Source organism: Bactrocera oleae, chromosome 5 (genome assembly GCF_042242935.1).
Source record: "Bactrocera oleae isolate idBacOlea1 chromosome 5, idBacOlea1, whole genome shotgun sequence".
Classification (NCBI taxonomy): domain Eukaryota; kingdom Metazoa; phylum Arthropoda; class Insecta; order Diptera; family Tephritidae; genus Bactrocera; species Bactrocera oleae.
The window spans coordinates 2,184,131-2,203,375 of record NC_091539.1 but is presented as its reverse complement, the minus strand read 5'-3'; the positions used below and the strand labels follow the sequence as shown (position 1 = coordinate 2,203,375).

The window sequence follows — 19,245 nt, the reverse complement described above, 5'->3', positions numbered from 1 at the left end:
GTTGCAATTTTTCTACAGCGAAATTTTAGAGCTCAAGGCGTATTTTTTACACAAAATTAGTTGGCTTTCTTTGTGACTGCAGCCCGAATCGTGTTTATGGCGTTATTACTCTACAACACGATGACTCCACAAGCTCAATTCACATGCTTAAACTGCTTAAAAAGCTTTTTCGTAACTGTGAGTCTGGGCTTAGGTTTAGGTTAGTAGGTCGTTCATAAGACGAATCTCACTTGGAGAGCTTAGAATGACGGTCCATTGTGATACCTAAAAACACCAATAAAGCTGGTTCAAAAGAAAAACGCGCTTTAAGCCTATTTGACATTTGTTGATAATATTCATTATCCTTGCTTGACATCTGACATATTGCTGTATTTTTTAAAATTTAAAAAAATTATTTTTTTTTAAATATTTTTTAAAATTTTTTTTTTTAATTTTTTTATTATTCGATATTCTTCAAACTAGGACTGTTAAAATTATTCGAATAATTTGGAAACCGATTATGCGAATATCCGGTTTATAACCGTTTGTATGAATCTTAACCGAATATTACTATTCGAATAGTCGTAAAATTGCGAACGCTTACTATTCGAATAGTCGGCAACGAACAGTTAATTGAATAGTCGACAACTTACGGCTATACGGATAGTGCAAGCCGCATATTATTATTCGAATAATGCTCGAATGTCCGGTAATCCGGTTAGTCGAATAACAAGAGCTCTGCTACAAACATGCTTGGCGACACGTTTTTGCACCTTTTAGTAAATAACAACATTGCTTTGTTTTTTTTTTACATTTTTATTTTTTGTATTTTTTTTTACATTTTTTACTTGCATAATAAATTTCAAAATTTACGACAGTTCAAAAACGCGAAAGCTTTGCGCTGCTCTTTTCCTTATTGTGTGTTCAACTCTTGCGACAAATATAGGTATTATTGGGAAATAGTGTGTGTGTATGTATGTGTTATTTCATAATTGAGCTTTTTGCAATATTTTTGGCTTCAGTGTTAGTGCAAAAGTTTTATTTTCGGGAAAAGTAAGCACTCGGCGTTTCTATCGTGTGGAAAGCGTAGAGACAGAACAATATGGCGTATATGTGTGTACGAAGTTGGCATATAGGTACCGTTAAAAATACTATTTATACATTTAGTTTTGTAAGTGTAAATATTGTTTTTACTGTGTTTGTTTGTGTAGCGTCGAAACCAAATCGAAGCTGCGTCTTTAGTTGCTGCCGTTTGAAATTACGTGTAAATATCAATAACACAAAAAAGCTTAAATTTAATAAAGGCATAAATCAAAAAATAAAGATGTCAATGAAATAGAAAAAAGAGCAAACGAAAATTTTTGCAGCACTTAAGATGTTTTTTCTTGGTAGTGTAAGACAAGCGCCGCATAAAAGCAGCAATGTTGCACAAAATTTGAGAAATTTTGAAAAAATTTGGAATATGCGTTGACAGAGACAGTCAAAATGCCATGTGTGTATTGGTTTTTGTTTTTCAAGCCGAGTTGGCGCGCGAGCGCATAAAGTGCGCACTCAAACACAAAACACGCAAAGAGAAAGTATGGAATATTTAAAACTACATTTTCTTTAGCAAAAATGCGCAGATGATTACTTTTTTTTTGGACATTTCAATTGCTGCGCTGCTGCCTTGAACTGCGCATGTGATTTTCACTACATGTTTGCTGCTGCTCTTACTACACAACCACTTTAGATGTCATCGATGTCGATTTCTTCGCCCTCGTCATCGTCGTCGACAATCTTCTTGGCAGCAGTGGCCACAGCGGCAGCCTTCAATGGCTCTACACGTGCGCGATCATTATACTCAATCTCTACATCGGAATCGTTTTCGTCCTCCTCCGAAGATTCCTCCTCCTCGGCCTCCTTCAGCCATTGTATGAACGGTTTGACCTTCTCGTGTATCTCAGTGGCCACATCCTTTGAAACGTATTTCTTGCTCACTTTCTGCGACCACTCTAGTATGGCCTTCTCCTCGAGTATATCCGAATCGTAGAAGAGTTTAAAAATGCCAGCCACCTTGGGCATCAGTTTGGCCGCGTGTAAAGCGATTATCTGCTCCAAACCGCCGATGAGATAACGTTGCGCCTTCGGATTGTTGTGTGTGAAACGCAGCAGCAGAATGCGATTTTTGCGCACTTCCTGTGTGATGTTATCGGAGAAGAGCAATTCGACTAAGACCAGCGTTGCCTTGTGCACAATATCAAGACGCTCAGCTTCGATCATCAGCTCCTTGTGTACGGCAACGGAGTCGAGCTCACCAGCATTGCGCTTCTTCTTGACCAGCTCATAAAAGATGTCAATGCGCTCCTTTTCGGTCTTATCGTAGTCATCAGAGATTGTCATGCCTTTGGCGCCATCGGTCAAGTCTTGCAAGCGTGCGCGTATGGCTTCCTGTTGTGCCGAAAAGCAGTAAATGTTAGTTTTTATGTAGTTTAATCTGAGCTGAGTCTGCAACTTACCTTGGACACATCGACACTCCAGTTGACATCATCGTCATCGTCATCACCATTCTTCTCCGGTATGGCAGCGCTAATTTCCGCCTCCGTTTGACTGGCCTGATTGCCGCTACCGCCATCCGATTCACCACCCGAATTGCTGGCACCTTTATCACCATCCACGCCATTCTCACCATTCTTCTTACCGCGTTTCGAACGTTTACCCTCGGTCAATGAGGAGCCTTGTGCAGCCGGATTGACGGTTGGTGGATTCTTCAAAATGTACGTGTTAACCTTGTGATTGACTTTTAAGAGACCATGAAAGCCGCAAGCTTTGCATGCTTGCGAAATGGTTTGATTCTTAGCCGAGACGGTTAAGTCGGTCTCCGGATTGTCGCATTCCGGGCATAAGACGAATTTGCGTATGAAACCATCGAGCAGATCCTGCAATTTGCCGGCATCGTGCGAGCCATTTACGATGAAACGTTCATTCTGCAAAGCGAAAAGGCATTTTTAGTAATTTTGCATTAAAAACTTTCGCACAGCATGTCTTACCTTGTAGTCAAATTGTGTTTGAGCGCCCAATTCGCAGCCAAAATACTTGGTCGGGTAGGTGGCCGGACGTCCGATGGCGCGTGCCACTTCGGCCATATTAACAATAACGGTTTTGATGCCGTTACCTTTGCCCTCGACCTTAGCTTGCAAGCGTGGCATTTTATAACGGTAGAAAATGTCGGTGACATTACGATTCACATTAACGGAACCCATTTTTGCTATTTCCTTTTTACTGTTACTGTGCTTCCTTAAATGTTCTTTATATTAAGTTTATTTTATTTTTTTGTATGATATTGTGGATTGACGGTTGTTGTTGTTGTTGGCGTTTTGCTTTGCGTTTTTTGCGTATAGAAGAATTGTTATTGTAAAGGTATACAGTGTATAATAAATCGCGCTGCTTGTTGTGCGTAATTTTGGCAATATTCGCTCTAACTGTAACGTCGACGAAAGTGCTGAGCTTGCGCTTGCGCTTGCGGCTCGGTGTTATTATATTTTATATATATTTTTTTAAGATTAATGATTATTTTATTTTAGTTTGTGGCGCACACTTTGCGGTCTCGCGCTGTGTTGGCTTTAGATTTTATTGCTGCTGCTACTACTCGCTGCTGTTGTTTTTGTTGTTCTGGTTTTCATATAAAAACTGAGAATGGGTGTGAATAAACGCTACAGATTTAGCTGAAAATTAAGATTTTGCTTTTGATTTCTGCTTTAGCGATTTCCGACAACTCTCGTGCGTTGCGTACGAGTTTCTTCGGTGGCACGCGCTACGTTCTGCTGCTTCGCTACGCGCTTTGTAGCCGTTATATATATATATATATATATATGTAGATAATATATGGCTTACGTTCGCATTCAGCTTTCAACCTCAACAAGGTGACCAATTGATGGCACTGCACATCAGTAAGTTAGTTGTTGCTCCTGCGGCAGCTGCTGCTCCGTTAGCGGCGTACGTTTGCTCTACGTTGTATGCAGTCGTTGCGACGTTGTAGCACCGAAACGCCCTCCAAGACGATGCCGAAGACGTTATGGTACTTAAATTTTTATTTTTTGATTTATTGTATTTCTTTATTGATAAATTCATGAAGTTCGCTTTTCCTTTCACTTCAATTGGCGCTTTGGATTGGTTCCTAATTATGACAGTGGTGTTGGTTTCCGGTGCTATTGCTGTTGCTATGCAGATTTTCTTGTTAATATCCGCTGCGATTGCTTTTGCTTCCACTATTTCTTAATTTTTTCTTGTTTTTTTGTAATTTGCTGCTATTTGACGGCTGTATGTTGTTTGTTGTTGTTAGTTTTTGGGCTTCACTTCGATTTTGAAACAAAACGCTCGGCTGTTATACAGTACTTGGTTGTTTATATTGTTTTAGTTGTTTACTGTTATGTGCTCTGCTTTACAAATCTCCAGTTTTTTGAAACTTTTATGCAATTTTCACCCCACTTTGAGGTTGGAAGTGAATTTTTGGGCTTTTTTGCTAAATATATTTGTAGATTTTTTTGTATCTTATGAAAGATATTTTTCTTTTTGTTATTTTTTTTACATTTATCAGTTTTAGTGCTATATGTTTGCTGCTGCTAGATATCTGGATTACAATTATGTTTTATAAATATTTGGAAAAATTGGAAAACGTGGTGCCTAATGATGTGCGATTGGCTCACGTTTCTCTAAAAGGTTGCAGCTTCCGATGTCTGTTACTGGAAAATTTTGAAGTCCTGAAAGAGAGTTGGAACAGACACAGTAGGGAAAGTTAGCAAAACTTGAAATTATTTGAATAAAAAATATTAAAAACAACAGAAAAAACATTGACTTCAGTGGCACCGAAGCAATAAAACCTTGTTTGTCAGCTTTATGCTATAGTGCTCCGATCTGTACCATTTGTACAGAGTTTGTAGCGTTGCCTTGTACAATTATACATGCAGAATTTCGTTAAGATATCTTCTCAAATTAAAAAGTTTTCCAAACAAGAACTTGATTTTGAAAGATCAGTTTATATGGCAGCTATATGCTATAGTGGTCCGATATCGGCGTTTCGGATAAATGAGCCGCCTCTAGGGAAGAAAACTACATGTGCAAAATTTCAGATCGATATCTCAAAAACTGAGGGACAAGTCATGACACAACATTTGAACGAATATTGAAGACCTTTCAACAAAAGCTTTAAATGTCCTAAGAGAATACCCAAAAAAAACCAACAGTAATAAGAATTAAAGCGTAACACCCTACACAAACCCACACAAGCCCAGGCACTAGAAGCGGAAGTTTGATTTATCTATGATCTACAAAGCACACATGCCATACCAGTTGCCAATAGTGCCAACAACAAAGCGCACAAACATGCTATAAACCACACTTTTTGACATGAGTATATATTAAAAATTCAATGAAATTCTTGACATAGCGCTGTCAGCCAGTGTTAAGCACACCGAACGACACACAGCGTCCTAAAGTGGTGGGGCAAAGGCTGGCCGAACGACCAACGCCATACAGGCGCCTGCTGCACACAGAGTACACCTTGCTGTGTTGTTGTTGTGACGTTGGCAGCCAGCAAGCAATTAAATTGCTGAAATATGCGCACACACACGAATGTAATGTGGAGAAATTAATGGCCGATTAAGCAGGAAAATTAAATTTTGCGCATTTACTATACTTTTTTTGCCAGGATATAATAACCGCTGACAGCGGTGGGTGTAAATAGCGTGTATGTTAATTTTTTTAATATATTTTGTATTTGCTGCAGCTTTTTTTGGGTTGGGCTGAGTTGTGTTTAAACGTAAAAAGTTGAATTATTTAATATGTTATTAAAAGTAGGCGTGTATAGCTTACCTATGACTTAAGTATCGCCTATGTGAATTCATGCACGAACTAACCAACTTGCTCCGTTGAGGTGGAGTTGGTGGTGCTCCTTTGAATACTGGTGTTTCTGCAAGTAAAGAAGCGAATATTTATATATTAACTAATAATTATTATTTAGATATTTATAAATAAATTTACTAAATTTCAATAATTTACAACACTTTACGCTGCCGTATTTTCAAGCATTAAATTATGACAACTGTCAAATTAGCCAGCAGTCATTTGCATGTGGATTGCCTTATAAAAACGCTTACAACTTCAACTGCCTACAAACCCAGCGGTTAGCAGTGAAAGTGGCGTGGTCAGCAGCAATTTTTCAAATTGATATTTAATGCAAAGCAGTTACAGCGCTTTACAGGAATTACTATCGTCACGCCAAAACCTTGAACGCTTCAATAAACACGTGCTGAAGTCAAAAGTAAAAGTAACCACCTAAAAGTATTGACTTTTCGCACCTGATATTTAAGTAAATCAACAAAAAATAGCCGCAGTGCTGTTAATGACACATAAACTATGATATATAATATAAACAAAACACCGCCTAGCGCCTAGCAGTAGGCTACAGTGTCGCCAATTCACTCAAATATAATATATATATTTAAATGTGTTTCAAGGCTGTCAACAGCATTTTCTAACCGCGCTCCCTGGTGATTTGGGTGATTTCTGCCATACGCTAACTGTTTGGCCTAATGCATAGCGGCCACACGCCATCCCCCACAGCGTACGAGCCACTCGCACGCTTCACTGCATAAATTATTCAAAAATCCAAAGCCTGCTGTTGGGCGCAAAGGAAATGGCCTGCTTGTTTACTTGGCTATCAGCACTATATATTTTGTTTAATTAAAAAGCAGCAACTTACTTACACACACAACGCAACGCCGCGTCACGTAAGCAGATATGTACGTTGTTAAACGCAATGTCACAAATGTGGAATAAAATACGAGCGGAAAATAGTTGTAGAAAATGTATAATTCCACACAAAAGTGGTAGATATGCCGTGTTAGCGCCCAAAGCGGCATATGAAATAGAAAATAAAATAGCATGCAAGAAAAAAACTACCGTGACGACAGAGCTCGTGCACAACAAGTGTTACGAGGCAGCAGCGTTTAGGCACGTTTTAATAGGTAGGTAGGCTCTGGCGGCTGCAGCGCAGAGTTGGGCAAGTGAGGTTGGGCGCGTTGGTATGGTGAGGCTTGAGGCGGCAACGGTCAAGGACATTGCGGCAAAACAGCAGATTTATTGGAAAGGAAGGAAAATATAATAGAACTGGCATTAAGGTGCAGAAGAAATGCTAAATATTCAAAGAACGCAAGGACAGCAAATGTAAGCCTCAAGCATAGCATGAGAAGCGTAAGCAAACATAATACATTTAAATGTGTGCTTACTTTTTGCATCAAATCGGGCTAATCGAGTTTGGTGAATTTAAAACAAAGATTTGATTACAATTTATAATAAAAAAAAATAAAACAAATTTCGAAAGTAAGGCTCTTCAAGTTGGAATATACCATACAATATATGTATGTACATTATATTATATCAACAAATTCGAAAATATGTATGCATACATACCATACATATGCATGTATGTATGTATATGCTTTGAAGTTTCCAAATTTCGACTTTTTGTGTTGAGTTTTGTTATATTCGAATTTCGAAAATAAATTTTAAAATTAACATATTTAATATAGCAGTCAAAATTCTTAATATAGAATGAAAAAATTTTAAATCACTTAATATTCGAATTTCGAACATTAAATTCGAAACACCATTTTTTTTTAAATAGTTGAAATCTAATTTATAATATTGAATTGAATTTGCTATTTTTCGAATTTCGAACATTTAATTCAAAAATCCATTTTTCAAAAATAGTTAAATTTCAATCCGAACAAAAGTTTTAAAACGCTATTGAATAATACAGAAATTAAAATGAAAATATTTAATATAGTAGTCACAAAAATAATATAGAATTCAAAATTTTGAAATCACTTAATATTTGAATTTCGAACCTTAACTGCGTTACACCAGTTTTTTGAAAACAGTTGAAATCTAATTTCGAATTTAAATTTAAAAATAAAAATTTGTAATATAGAAATGAGTTTTCTAATATTCGAATTTCGAACATTAAAATTAAAAATTCTTTTTTGGAAAATAGTTGAAATGCTATTTCCAGCATAAATTTCAAAATGAAATTTTGTAATATAGAATAGAATTTTCTAATATTCGAATTTCGAACATTTAATTCCAAAATCCATTTTTCGAAAATAGTTAAAATTTCATTTCGAACAACGAAAGCTGTTAATATAGAAATCAAAATTTTAGATATAGCATTGAATTCGATTACATTTGAATTTCGAACATAAAATTCGAAACTATATTTTTCGAATATAATTAAAATCTAGTCTCGATGACTCATTCATTTTCAAAGCAACAAATGTATCTATCAAAATTTTAAGGCCAGCAAATTCAACTGGAATAATCTCGAATGTGCATTTCATAGGGCACATAAAAAAGCATATGTATGCATGTACAATACACATGTATGTATGTATGTCCGCATACATAAGCATTTACTCATAAGCGGATATGGTTAAGTAGTGCGTGTAATGGCGCTGATGCCGGACGAATGATACTGTGAACGAGGAGCAAGAACGTTCGGCGAATGAACGAAGCATGAAATGGAAACCCTGCGAATGCGAATGCAATAAAGATAACGAAGCGATGCATTTGCGGGACAAACAAAAGTTTAAAACAAAACAAAAAACACACGAAAATTGCAAAATGTGCAGAAAATACGAGTAGCCAACAAAAAGTAAACAAAGCAACAACAAAGCAGCAACTCAGTCACGAAGAAGTCGAAAATGCGAGTGGGGAATCCTTTCAAGTGAAGACACGCAAGTTAATTGATTGCAATTGAAAACTGACAATGAAAAAGATAAAATTAGAAAAGACAACAAGAAACAAAAACAAAATAAATTCACGAGATTTGAAGTAACTTTAAAAGATGGCATAATGAAATAACACGCAAGTTGAGCTTTTAACTATTGCGGGGAGGCAGGCGGCCAAGCAGCAATGAAAAGTGCCAGCAAAGCAATTTTATGCGCAGCGTAGGAAAAATGAATGACTTAGCTGTTGCAAGGGCGGAGGGGTGACTTAAGCGCTTGCATGAAAAACAATTTAACATACGATAATCTATAATCAATTTAACACGACAAAAAACGTGCGTTGCATTTTAGTTTTTTATAAAAACCGTTACAAAAGGTGAGCCTGTTGGGAACACACGAGGTAGTCACTTGACAAAGCTGAAAGACCAGTTCCAAACAACAGAAATAATTATTATACAACATATTATGTACTAAAAATGTTTACGAATACCTGTTTTCGAAGTCAAAAACTACTTTAATATGCGCGTAAAATAGTCAATTTTTGTTTGGAAATTTTTTTGCATAGAAATTTAAGCATTTTTATGCAGTTTTAAAATTTTCGAATTTTCGAAATCGAAAATTTATAAATTTTTTTTCGAATTTTTCTTTTACGAGTATGTATGATATATGAAAATTTCAGACATTTTTCTTACCAAGTGATATTTCTTTATTTAACAATATTATTATATTTAGCGTAATGCCGATTGTTAGAAAACAAATGTTTTGAATTTTGAAAAAACGCTCATTCAAATCTTTTGTTTTCAGAACATTGCCCCATTTTCGCCGCTTACCAAATTACAAAATTTTAGTATAAATTAACAAATTTCGGCTTAAATATTAATATCGACCTCAAAAATATAAATATTTATGCCGAACTTAAGCATATGTTTTGAAAACTACCACACAGAATTACTAAAAATTTTTTTATAGTTTTTAGCACTTTGGTGTTGTGCTACCAGAATGAACTTACTGTTGTTATTTGTGCAGAGGGCGTTAAAGGCCACTGATGACACCCACAAACCGCACACCATATGATGTTGTTGTTTTTGCTCGCTAAACGGCGGCTGCAGCACACACGTAGCCAAGTGTAATAATTTTTAACGGTACTAGAATATCTAACTAAAATCACACGAAAATCCAAATGCAAAATCTGGAAAATCGCCGAAGTTTGCACACAAATTTTCTGCTTTGCGCAGCGCGAAAATATTTTAATGTTTTAGTTTGGCAAAATTTGCTGTTTAACGCTTTGCTATAGCCTGCTTTTAGGCGTACACGCTGCCAGCAACTGTTTGCAGTAGCACACTTTTAGGCGACACAAGCACCAAATGGCAAATATTTATGTACACGGCTTTGGGCGTGCGTTAAACACAAAAACAAAACACATATGCCGCACGCGCAGTAAAACACGCACACACACACGCGCACAATTGCTGATCTCTGATTTTGGTTGTTTTTAATGCTTGTTCCTTGGTGCTGCTGTCGCCGCTAGTGATATTTGACAATTAGACGCTTTGTTTTTGTTTTTGCTTTTGTGTCTGCCGAGCTGTCCGTGCTTGGGCAACGCAAAGCAGTTTCACTCTTGCCAAATTTGATTTCCTCTTTCCGGTGGCACGCGACGCGTTTGGATTGACTTGAGTACGTCGCCAGCTGCTGCTGCTGACCGAATGCTGCACTTTATAGATATTTGTGTATTTGTATGTTGGTATTTGTTTGTATGTATATTACTTTTTGTATTTGTTTTATGTGGCTAGCGACGTTAACGTTTACATTTGCATTAATTTTAAAATTTTTAATTCAAAAAATCTTATTTCAATTTCAATGAATATGCGATTTGCTATGAAATTCTGTATTCAACGAACGCTTTGCTGTCGCTCTAGTGGCAAAACGCACACGAGTCGCAAGTTTCGATATTCCCTTTGGTATTTATGAAGTGTTTGTAGCGTTTTTTGTTTTTTGTTGTAGTTGTAACTTTATTTCAAACTTATTTAATTTAACTAATTCACTTATTTCTGCTTTACGTTGAGCGACTTTAGCTATTTGCTGGAAAATTCACATCCAGACAGCAAGGCAAATAAAAAACGACTAAACACGAAGCTTGAACGCGCAAGCAGCGCTGCTGGTGGTGTCAAATCCGAGACTACTATAACTGTGTGTATGTGTATATATATATGTGTGTGTGTGTGTTCGTAGGGCGGTTGGTTTGTTTGACGGTGTCTCGTGCTCAAGTGCAATAATCCTATACGTATGAGTGTTCTCCATTTACCGTTATGCGGCTAGGCTTTGCCTAGCGCAGAGGGCAAAGTGTGCTTGTGTGTGTGCAGCATAATACAGTGGTATTCAAGATTTACAAAATGGAGCTTTTTCAAAACAATTTCTGATACGGTAAATGCACTTATAAAAAATGTGGAGAAAGTAACCGTAAAAATAGCAACTACATTTTTTTGGTCAAAATATGAAAAAGAAGTTTCAAAATTAACGAGAAAAAAAGGTAAAACTATATATATTAATTATATAAAATATATAAAATAATAAAAATATATAAAATTATATATTATAATAATTTGGCTTGCAGCTGCACTAACTAATTGCATTTTATTATCACCTCAGAAATTAAGAATGCTGAAAAACTTATTTTTTGGATGGAAACGCATATTATATTATCTTTAAGACAAGGACCTCATATAAGAAATACTTTTTTTCTAAAATTTACAGTAATTTACAACAAAAATAGCATAAATTAAATTTTTTCAAAATAAGTTGCTTTCAAATTTTTATTAAATTCCTAAATTTTTTTAAAAAAGTAAGCATATTTGCATCATTAAAATGTTCGTTTAGCCATTACAGTGGCTTTCAAACATTCAATCACTATCCTTACACTCTCAGAGACAGTTTGTTTTTTGCTACAGAGCGCAGCGCCTGCGCAATGCATGCTTAGCCAGAAAAACAGCTGCAGTTCACAGGAAAGTTACAACACACACACAATTACACAGCTAATCGTGAAAATTAAAAGAAGTTATACACCTACATATATACATACATATGAACACACGCGTAAAATATTTGAAAGAGCCGAAGACTTGCAAAATAGTAAAACCAAAAAAAAATATTCAAAACAAAAAGAAGAAAAACCAGAGAGAAGTTCAAAGAGCGTAATATAAAACATTAAATACATATTTGAACGACATTTCTTAAATAGTAGTCAAAAAAAACGTTAAAAAAAACACTAAAATGTATATAAATAAAAATGTTTTAAAAAAATTAATAAAAAAAAATTAAAAAACAAACTTAAAACAAAGAAAAAACAAATTTTAATTAAAAAAATTTTAATTAGAAAATAATATTTTTTTAAATTTAAATTAAGTTTAAAAAGTAAGTAAGTTAAAAAAATAATATTTTAAAGTTAAAAAAAATTATTTTTAAATTAAAAAAATCAAAATACATACATAGGGTACATATATGTACATATTAACACACGCGTAAAATGTTTGAAAAGCCAATAAAACTTGGAAAATAGTAAAAAAAAATATATTAAAAAAATATATAAAAACCAGAGAGAAGTTCGAAGAGCGTAATATAAAAAATCAAATATATTTTTGAACGACATTAAATATAAGTGAAAAAACATTAATAATATTAAAATAATTAAAACAAAAAATTAAAAATAAAAAAAATATTTAAAAAAAAATTCCAAAAAAATTAGAAAAGAAAATTCAAAAAAAAATGTTATATAAAAGTTAAGAAAAATGGACAAAAACCTTGAAAAAAATTTAAAAAAAATTATAAAAAAAATCAAACAAAAAATTTTAAAAATATCAAAATAAAACTTAAAAAAATTTAAAATAAAAAAAGTTCTACGACTATGCTATAAAAAAGTATGTGCATCCGTACATCACTAACATACTACATATGTACATATATTTTTTAAGTATATTTCTCAAGTATTTGCAAAAAAAAACATTAAAAAGGTTTAAAAAAATAAGAATAATTTTAAAACCAAACAAATTAATATAAAAGAATTTAAAAAAAATATATTACAAAACTAAAATAGAAAAATTAACATAAAAAAATATAAAAAATTAGAAAATTACAAATGAAAAAAAAAATTTTAATTAAAATAATATACAATATGTATAGAACAAAAGTAAAATAATCATGTAAAAAGACAATTCATAATCTAATAAGTACAAAAAAATTAATAACTATGCAAATTAAAATTAATATAAATGCATATAAAGAAAAATTCATTATATAAACAACAACGCAAAAAATCGTTGGTATTCAATAACAGCTTCACCATTTTGTTCCCGTACGTTCTATTAGCTGTTTCATTTTGCCAACTGTCAAATGAAGAACTTCACAGCAATTGTACTACAAACTCGTGTATTATATAATTTTATATCACGGTATGATAATTTTTTACTCTTAAGCTCTATAATTTTCATAGGTCTATCTCAGCTGCGTCAGCAGAAAACAGCCCACTTCAATAACGCCTGCTTTGTTGTTTTTGCATAGTAAACAAGAAAAAATATGTGCTCATAAAAAAACAAACAGCAAGCTCACTGTGTACGCACAATTTAATTGGCCTTGTGTTAGGCGCAGTGAAATGCAATTTCGAAGCATAAACAAGTTAAAAAGTAACAAAAACACAGCACTGATGGAATAAAAAAATGAAGAGGTGGGTCAGCCAGCACAGGTAATAAGCGCAATATGGCGGCACAAAGGTGTCCTCGGACACGCCTTATTGATTTAACCAGAGTAAAAGGCTCAATTATGCGCTAACCAAACATAATTAATTGCTGGGAAAAAGTGTGTACAAAGCGTAGTGAAATGGTGAAATGTAACGCCAAACCGGTGGGAGACAAGCAAATAATTAGTGGTGCTTCTAATTGAGGTGCCAACTAATTGGAGGTCCCTATTAGCGCTGCGGTGTAATTGTAAGCGCGGAAAGTTGAAAATTAGCGTAACGAAAAACATCAAAGCCGGTTAACAAACGAATTACGCAAATCACAACTACGGCACTGCCTGCGGCAGCAAGTTAATGAGCAAATCGCCAAAGATAAATGTCGGAAAATTTCAATTTTCTATGCAAACAAAGGAAATAATTGGAATATAGCAAATAACGGTACCGGCGAGCGGGACGAATTCATTTAGCAGAAAAAATTTGCATGACCAAGAAAATATTTAACAAGAAATAACGCGTGTCGATCGAATTACTGCGCGCTACGCAAGAAAATATGCTACTTGCGGCTGCACGCTTGACTAGAAAATGCTAAAAATAAAATTTGCTGACGATCTTGCGAAAATACTAGAATATTCGGCTACCTTGAAAATATTTCGATAGTTTAACAAACTTTGCAAAATATGCACGAGGAAGAAAGATTAAAGCATAAAATGTTAAATATGAAAAAAACAGCGCACAAAAACGCAAAAAAAAAAACAAATATAAATATTATCTGTTTGTATCACTAAGTAAATTGGGGCATTTAAATTTGTTCAAAAAGTTTAAACAGCTCACTAAACTACAGTTTTGTGCACCAAAAGTGTTTGCTTGCCACTTAATTTTATTATGCTTTATAAAATAGCGCTTACTCATTTTTCTGGGCGATAAAAAAAAAGATTTGCTCTAACCACTTGTTTCAAATTTGTGAGCAAAACGTTACTGCGCCCGCAACAACAGCAAATACTATATTTTGTTGTTAAAGTTCGTAAGTCTTTTTCTTAACTTTTTTGTTTATAGTTCATGTAAAATAGCTTACTAATTGCCATAAAGGCGACAGTGTGTGAAATCACCAAGATTTTTGAGAGAAGAGTAGTGAGAATTAGTGAGAGCGTTAATGGCTTATGATGAAATAAAAATGCATATAAAAAATTAATAATAAAAATGAGACTACTAAAAATATTTTGTAATAAAAAAGAATAAATACATTGAAAAAAAAATATTTTTAAATTAAAAAGAATAAAGTACATTTTGACATAAAAAATATTTTTAAATTAAAAAGAATAAACTAATTTTTGAAATATAAAATATTATGATATAAAAAAATAAGTACATGAAATAAAAAAAATATTTTTAAATTAAAAATAAAAATAAAATAATTTTTTAAATAAAAAAAAATGTTGATATAAAAAAATATATTGAAAAAAAAACATATTTAATTAAAATAAAAAAATATTTTTCTAAATAAAAAATATTTTGATATAAAAAAAATAAAATAGTTTTTGAAATAAAAAATATTTTGATATAAAAAAAAAAATAATTTTTGAAATAAAAAATATTTTTAAATTAAAAAATAAATGAAATACTTTTTGGAATAAAAAATATTTTGATATAAAAAAGAAGAAAATAATTTTTTAAATAAAAAATATTTTGATATAAAAAATAATAAATATATTGAGATAAAAAATATTTTGAAACTAAAAAAAATAAAATAATTTTTGAATTTAAAAAGATTAAAATATTTTTGTTTTCAATTTTTTTTGTTGAATATCATTCTCTATCACTGCAACATTGCGAAAACTTCATATACATACAGTGCAGGACATAATAAAAAGCGCAATATACATTTAGGCAATATTTTTCTTCAAAAACAAAAAAAAACATATTTATAATTTTTTTTTATAATTTTGAAATTGAAATTTGAAACTCACATTGATAATTATGTAACTGATATCGAAGGCTTTTAATTACTGGAAAATAGGTTTTAATGTAGAGTAGGTGAGCAGTTAAAGAAAGCCTTATCAGAGTGCGCATGTTAAGTCGTAAATTTTACATTTTCAAGGCTTTAGCACCCTGTACTTAAATATTAGATATGCAAAGTGCCAAATCCTTTTTAACTTTTGTTTATTCAACTTTTTTGCTAATTTTCGCACAATCAAAAGCTGATCGATCAAAATAAATTTTTTGCTAACTAAACAAACGAAAGTGTTCAAGTTAAATTTATATATATGTACGAGTATATATACACAACTACATGGATTTGTACGTAAATAAATAAAAAGCATGAGCAAAACTGAATATTAAGCATATCACGTAGACAAAGGCGAACACTCGTTGGTTTAAATCAGAAGCGCCGCAAGATACATATACAAAATTTCTTTGTACGCACAGACACACAAATTATATTTGTATATAAGTACTTACTTACTTTTACATGCGTTGTAATGCACCATCTCAAGTTGATTTTTTGTAATTTCATTTAATAACTATAAACAAACTGATTGAATAAGTGGTATTGAATTGCACTGGAATGTAGGTATATAAATACACTCAAAGTGCATACATTCAGACATGTGTACAAGCTTTTCTATATACAAATATTTTATGTGAATGAGAAATGCAAAAATTATGCATATAGAAGTGAAAAGTAATATAAATAAATAAAACAGTTATTTAGTGATAAAGTTTATTTCCAAGTGTCCAAGTATTCCAGTTACAAGGAGATTATTTAAATTCAGTACGAACTTTATTATTTAAGCCAATAATTGCTAACCAAACTGTAACACGTAATCCACAGTTGTCAATGTGCGAATTATATTATATTTTAAATAATTTACTTACAATCAAGTTATTGACGCAAAGCACAAACACACCTTTTTATGCATATACCATACCGTGCAACCCTGAGCCCTTTTGTAATGGAATGAAACTAATTCACTTCTTTCAATGGCACAAATAGAATTTAAATCTACTTAATTAGGTTGTAACTAGGTTAAAAGAAAAGCAGACAACACAAAAAAAAATAATAAAAAATTTGCCAACAACAATATCAAGTGTTTTAGCGGTAACTAACAAACGCCGTAAACGGCACTAGGCAACATAGCGAATTTTAGGCAACATTTGGCTTTGCTTTTGGTGTAGTCGGTTGAATAATAACAGAAAACACAAATGTATGCTAGGAATTTATGTATAACAAGCTCGGTATTGCAACTGCAGACAAAGTCGTGCTGCACTTTTCGAGCGATTTTCGCAAAAGTTAAGATTAAGCAAAGCTAATGCAAAGAGCTGATTAAAATGCATGGAAAGCCTTTTCAACTGTTTAGAAATATTAACAGCAAATAAAGTACAAATTCTATGCAAGGCTTTTCTGTAAACAACACGAATGATGCAATACCACAACTTTTTGTGAAAAAACTAATAAACAAAAAAAAAATAACTAAACTAAAGCTTTCTTTTTCACTTTGCCTTTTATTAATTATTCTACTAAAGTAAACGAATGGCTAAAAATAATTAAATATTACAAACAAAACAATTCGTTAATCAAAATCACGACTGCATAATCGCGCGGCTAGTGAACTGGTTTTCGATTTCTGCATACAATTTTGCTACTTTAATTTGACTTGATATATATGAAGCCAAAGCCAACAAAGGCTATGAGTTGGCTAGTCCATTGTTGTTTGCGTCAAATTTTCGTTTACTTTATGTACAAAATAAGATTGAAAATGAAAGTAACTAGTTTTAAAATTTGCACTCACAAACATACTTACAAACAAGTATACAGATAATATATCTGGATAGGAGCGGGATGTGAATTTTCTTCTTTATTTATATAAAAACTAGTTTCAAAATGTTTTGTTTCAATTAGTTTACTATACAATTATATAAAAAATTTGGTATGCCTTATTTAAAATAAAAAATATTATTTATTCAATAAATATACATGTATGAGCTTTTTAAAAAAAACATAAACAGCATCTGCATATTTATTTATATTTAGTACTCACCAATTAATCTTTCAAAAGTCATATAAAACAAGTAACTCCCCTCCTTTGGGGTGCGCAACACGATTCACACGAAGATCAAAGAGTATTGTCCGATAATGAATTATCCAATGCAAACTTTCCACTCAGCTTACAACTGACGTTTATGTTGATTTCCCACTGATTTTTGTGGTTTTACACGATTACAGAACTTTTTTAAATGTATTCACCGTTGTCAAAACAGCTTCTAAAGTTCAAAATTGATTGGTTGCGAAACGAAAAGCAAACAAACCAAAATAAAAGAAAAATTCAAAAAAGAATTTTGCAGTTGTGTGGATTTTGTTGTTTTCTTGCTATTATTTTGCTGCTTGATAATATAATAAGCTAAGATGATAGGTTGTGATGCGCTGTATCTGGTTGCGTTACGGTGCAAAACTGGATTATTTTCGACACTATATGCTCCACAAAAGTCGTGTCGCTCTCTAGTGTTATAAAGAGACACTCTCTGCCACTTGAAGAGTTACAGGCTCACTGCTAACGGGCTTGGATACGAATTACAATTTATTTGAAAGTAAAATGCGTTTCAACTGCAAGTAAGAAATCAGTATTAAATTTGTATATAAAAAGTACTGGAAATCAGAATATTTTAATGTTTAATGTACGTACATACATACGTATGTGTATATTGTAGACGTAACACATACGGTGAGATAGCATTTATATACCTACACATATATGGCGAAATCGTCATTTGCTTGTGATTTTAGTATAAAGCTAAGCTATAATAGACATATATTTTGTATTCCATGAAGCGATTTAAATTCGTTGGAGGTGTATGCACCTCGATATCCCTAATTATTTGTCTATACTTTACTGCTCACCAACAGAAAGACAGGCACGTGTATTACGAAAGTGTATTGTAGGTTGGTTGCAGCTGCTTTCTGTATTTACTAGATTAACCACTATCGCAATATCTATTTGCAGTTCCCCTATCATATATACGCCTGACGTTAAACTTCAATTCGTCACGTTATTACGAAATTTTACTCTAAATCGCTTTAATGGAAAAAAAATTGCCGTGCAATTTTGCAAAAGTACACTTACACCTGCACATCAATATATATATCAACGCACATGGACAAATCCGCCACGGTTCAAAAAGATGGACGTCTGTCCGATTGGCAGATTGGTGCTGTTGGTGGTAGTGTAATTGCTCACAGATATGACAGAAAATTCCACAAGTAAAACTTTTATTATGTGTCTTATGTCACTATTAGTCATATTTAAAATACTAGATACGATAAATTTGTTTAGTTCTAGAATTACCTGGTAAATTTTTACAAAAAATTTATATTGCGTTGCGTATAAAACACTAAAAAATTTTGTTCCGCGAGTTAACTATCTTCAACTTTTGCTGTTGCTGATATAATTTTCTGTCCCACTTCATCAATCAATTACCATACAATTTCAATCTGATTGTCAGCTCAGGGTTGTATTTGACGACGATGATTGAATTTCCTTGTTATCGCTAAAAGAGCCGATTACTTTAGAAATTATGTTAAAAATAATGTTCAGTTTGTAGACATAATGAACTTTTTGAACCTAATTTTTCACGCTTTCTATAATAATTTTTTGAAAACTTTTACATAATTTTACGTACATTTAGTACGATATTCAGCCCCAACCAAAAGTTTCGGTTAGTTTTATCCATTCTTGGTTAAAAAACTCAGAAACTTTAATGGAAATTGCTGCAAGCGTTCTCTGTTAATTA

At 32.8% G+C, this 19,245-nt stretch overlaps 1 protein-coding gene across 2 annotated transcripts; it reads right to left on the bottom strand.

The window, feature by feature from the left end:
- Positions 1 to 775: 775 nt before the first annotated feature.
- eIF5 (eukaryotic translation initiation factor 5) lies at positions 776 to 18,947 on the bottom strand. 2 transcript variants are annotated; one of them, XM_014237548.3, is made up of 6 exons: positions 18,801 to 18,947; positions 17,499 to 18,061; positions 5,827 to 5,923; positions 3,006 to 4,715; positions 2,475 to 2,942; positions 776 to 2,406 (listed from the first exon to the last, which is right to left on the bottom strand). In XM_014237548.3, the coding sequence occupies exons 4-6, from the start codon at positions 3,216 to 3,218 to the stop codon at positions 1,705 to 1,707; spliced, it is 1,383 nt and encodes a 460-aa protein (XP_014093023.1). In that variant the 5' UTR covers positions 3,219 to 4,715; positions 5,827 to 5,923; positions 17,499 to 18,061; positions 18,801 to 18,947; the 3' UTR covers positions 776 to 1,704. The 2 variants fall into 2 exon arrangements, with proteins under 2 accessions (XP_014093023.1, XP_069966052.1); XM_070109951.1 differs by lacking the exons at positions 17,499 to 18,061; positions 18,801 to 18,947 and adding an exon at positions 9,748 to 10,394.
- Between the last annotated feature and the right edge of the window lie 298 nt (positions 18,948 to 19,245).